Source organism: Salvelinus sp. IW2-2015, linkage group LG4q.1:29 (assembly GCF_002910315.2).
Source record: "Salvelinus sp. IW2-2015 linkage group LG4q.1:29, ASM291031v2, whole genome shotgun sequence".
Taxonomy (NCBI): domain Eukaryota; kingdom Metazoa; phylum Chordata; class Actinopteri; order Salmoniformes; family Salmonidae; genus Salvelinus; species Salvelinus sp. IW2-2015.
In genome coordinates, this window is record NC_036842.1 from 76,914,364 (window position 1) to 76,918,306 (window position 3,943).

The 3,943-nt window shown below is 40.1% G+C and overlaps 1 protein-coding gene across 1 annotated transcript; it reads right to left on the minus strand.

The window, feature by feature from the left end:
* Positions 1-719: 719 nt before the first annotated feature.
* LOC111962567 (transmembrane protein 60) lies at positions 720-3,669 on the minus strand. The gene is made up of 2 exons (XM_023985727.2): positions 3,295-3,669; positions 720-2,992 (listed from the first exon to the last, which is right to left on the minus strand). Exon 2 carries the CDS (start codon positions 2,917-2,919, stop codon positions 2,515-2,517), a length of 405 nt encoding a protein of 134 aa, XP_023841495.1. The 5' UTR covers positions 2,920-2,992; positions 3,295-3,669; the 3' UTR covers positions 720-2,514.
* Between the last annotated feature and the right edge of the window lie 274 nt (positions 3,670-3,943).

Genomic DNA, 3,943 nt, shown 5'->3' on the forward strand with positions numbered 1-3,943 from the left:
TGTTTTACAGTCACCATTGGCCTCATGGTAAAATCCCTGAGCAGTTTCCTTCCTCTCTTGCAACTGAGTTAGGAAGGAGGCCTGTATCTTTGTAGTGACTGRGTGTATTGATACACCACCCAAAGTGTAATTAATAACTTCATTCTCAAAGGTATATACAATGTCAGATTTTTTGTTGTGTTACCCATCTACCAATAGGTGCCATTCTTTGCGAGGCATTGGGAAACCTCCCTGGTCGTTGTGCTTGAATTTGTGTTTGGAATTCACTGCTCGACTGAGGGACCTTACAGATAATTCTATGTGTGGGGTACAGAGATTAGGTATTCATTCARAAATCATGTTAAACACTATTACTGCACACAGAGTGAGTCTGTGCAACTTATTATGTGACCTGTTAAGCACATTTTTACTCCTGAATTGATTTAGGCTTGCATAACAAAGGGGTTGAATACTTATTGACTGAAGACATTTCTGCTTTCAATTTTTTATTAATTTGTAAAAAAAAAAAAAAAATACAAACATAATTCCACTTTGACATTAATGTTGTATTGTGTGTAGGCCAGTGACCAAAACATCTCTGTTTAATCCATTTTAAATTCAGGCTGTAACACAACAAAATGTGGAAAAGGTCAAGGGGTGTGAATACTTTGAAGGCACTGTAAGGCTCTGGTCTGTCCAATAAGTGAGGGTAAACGGTAGACATGTTCTCTGCTATCCACTTTGTTTTAATTATTATTTTTGKTATAGGGTMATTTTTTTGTAGTTCTTCAGCGTTCAGGGAGGGTTTATGTAAAATATATTTTGCTGCAGTGAGGTCTGCTTTTCTCCATGTAACCCTTATTTTAAATAATGTTCACTCCCTAACTAGGGCTTTACAACAATGGTAAAAACGTTGAGATTTTGGGGATAAGTGGGTTAAAATCTTCCTGGAAGTCACAGAGGGACATGTAAAAATGCTGAATTTTGGCACTTTAGCAACTCTTTATTCAAATAAAAAAATCTGATTTATTGAATTCTCCATGTGGTCTATATTAAAGGGAACTTCATTGAATATAACAGGCTTTTAAAATTTCAKGCTTTTAAAATGTCTACTTAAAATATCAAAGGAACGCAAAAGGYACTCATTTTGTGGAACGATCCAGTAACAGTACACCCAGTAACAGTACAAGTCCTGTCCCTGAGTCACCAGTGACCTCTTACACAACACAACGGAGGCCAGGCAATTCCTCCCTCCATACTCTCTGGATTGGGTCAGGTTACCAGTTATGTAATTCACTTCATATCAGACTCTGAGCCATGTTCCAAACCATAGAAAATGTACACCTTCTCCCTTCTTTGAGGTAGTCACTGATCTGCATGTGATTGGATAAATGAAAGCAGGGACATCCTGTTGTATAATCAGTCATTCTGCTTTCATCAATCCAACCCAGGCAGATATTAGAAAACTTCAGCAAAGTGAAGACATTTTATGATGTGTGTTTCTTCATGGTCTCCWGGGGAAAACATATCCCTATCACACTTCAAAGAAACATAATCAATACCAATGTTCACATATAAACCCATTGGAACTAACTGTCCCAGTTATCAGAGAATAACACAGGCACATGCACAGACCAGTCAGTTTGTCTGGAAAGCAAGGGTTCGAGTCTGCTTACGAATACTCTGAATTCTCAACCAACACGTCTCGAATATCACACGGCAGAATAATTATCCACTGGAGCATCAAATGAGTCAATTACCACTGAGTTTCACACATATATTTGAAAAACAATGAAAAGTTAGTTAACAAAATGACAGTAAACAGCACAAAAKGTAATTCAGTTACCAAACTTTGCATTTCTTCAAGTAAATGTATTTTCGTAACATTTTCTGAAGAAACAGGAAAAAGTTTCTGCACACTTCCAGTCAGATGCAAATGTTCTTAATTATAGCTGAGCAATAACAAATCAGCWGTGGGTTTGCGGTAGATTCTGCCTATTATCTACAGTAACATTTTCTGTGCAAAATATTAAAAGTAGTCCTTGTGCATGGAGTTTGCAATCATTGTTTTCTGTTTSACATACATTTTAAAGTYGAAGATCTGAGTCTCAGCATCACTCGGTTACCGTGGAATAGTCCCAGTCTTGACTTCAGTTCCCCTGGCAGAGACCATCATGGCTGCAACATTGCTTGATGCATCACTATGGCGAAATAAAGATTACATTTGGGAGCATTATAAACTCAAATACATTGTCATTAGTGCCATTTCACTACTCTCTCCTTCCACTCGGTCTCTCTTGTAGTAGTCTTTACATCCTGTACTAGTGGGAGCAATCTCCCTTCCCCCCCCTTCTTTCCATCTCTGCTGTAGTAAAATAAACCAATCCATTTGTTATCTTCATCACAGTCCTTTTCAGTTCAGTTTCTCCTGCAGTGGATTACAATAATCTCCCATTCACCTCCCTTACAGACTCACTTGCAGTCTTTAGACTGAGTAAATAAAATCCATCTCCATCTTTCTCCCTCTCCATCCTCTCAGTCTCCCCGGTAGTGAAAGACATTGTAGCCAAGCTCCACCATGGCCCCGACCAGCATGGCCCAGAGGGGGACACACACCACACTGAGCCAGATGTCCGTCAGCCTCTCCAACCGGGCGCACAGCGTCAGACAGAAGCCCAGTTTCAGCAGCATTGCCACCAGGTACAACACCCTCTGCCGCAGGTTCTGCTGGTCGTCCCGTGGGTCATAGCCGGGCTTGCACCGACCCGCCATCTTCACCACCAGCATAAGGATGAGAATGGTGTCAAATGTCCATACAGGGAGGAAGATGAGGAACCAGTTCCAGTGGATCTTGGAGTCCAGTTTGAGGACCAGCATGATGAGGAATATGATGGTGAAGGTCCATGACAGGAGGACTCTCTGGGCCAGAGACATTCTCATTTAAGTGAGGGGTGGCCTGGAGGGGGAACGTTAACTGTGAMACTGGCAGGTTCTGGTCAAGCGTGAGATGAGCCTGAAGGTGGGACACACACACACACAACTAGGATGAGAGACAATATTTGCTAAACATGYCGAATTACACTGGTTGTAGTAGGAGGGAGTAGCAATGTTGTCTTCCTGGCAATGGTGGATCATCATCATGATCAATCTAGTTTGCCATTGATATGACAATTTCCACTTAGTCAATTAATGACAACAATATATTGGTTAGCGTATTTAGCTATAGTTCAGCAACTGCCGGTAGCTAACTAGTCGAATTTAGCCAAATCTAATCTAGCCGAATTGACATTTGAGACAGGCAGCCATTCTCCTTACCTGGATCAGAGRATTTGTCACCCAAAAAATGTATCTGTAAAATCCATATCATGAATAATACTGTGTTTTCATTGGAAGTCGGTTTACGACATGGCTACCGCATTTTCTAATGTTTAGGTTTATCTTCCGGGAGTAGTTAGTGGAAAATAAATTGGACCCTCCTATAAACCACTACGATGAAATATTGTCTGTCAATCATACAAAACACCCCTCTGATTGAAGGAAAATAAAAATGTGAAACCGTAAAGTACACAAACGCTGTCCATACTTTGTTTAGTTCAGTCAATAAATTWAATTAAATATCGTCTATTATATCACAGATAAGCCATTATATTGTCCAGACCCTCCATTGGCCACTCTAACATTGAAAATAAAYGTCTTCAAAAATGGAAGGAAGTCGGGGAGGCAAGATCAGGTGGGACCCTTCTAGCCAATGAGAGGGCAGATACGAGTGTGATAACAGGCACAACTTCGGCATAAAGTGTTTTCTCTCAAAATGTCTACTTAAATCCGTACACTCKTAACAACCTAAGTATTGTKAAACTTTTATTTGCTCAAAAAAGCCACACGAAACAAATAAACCATGACATTTTTTGTTTACTAAATTCGACACTCATTGAMCTCCATACAAAAACTCCTCACTTAGTGA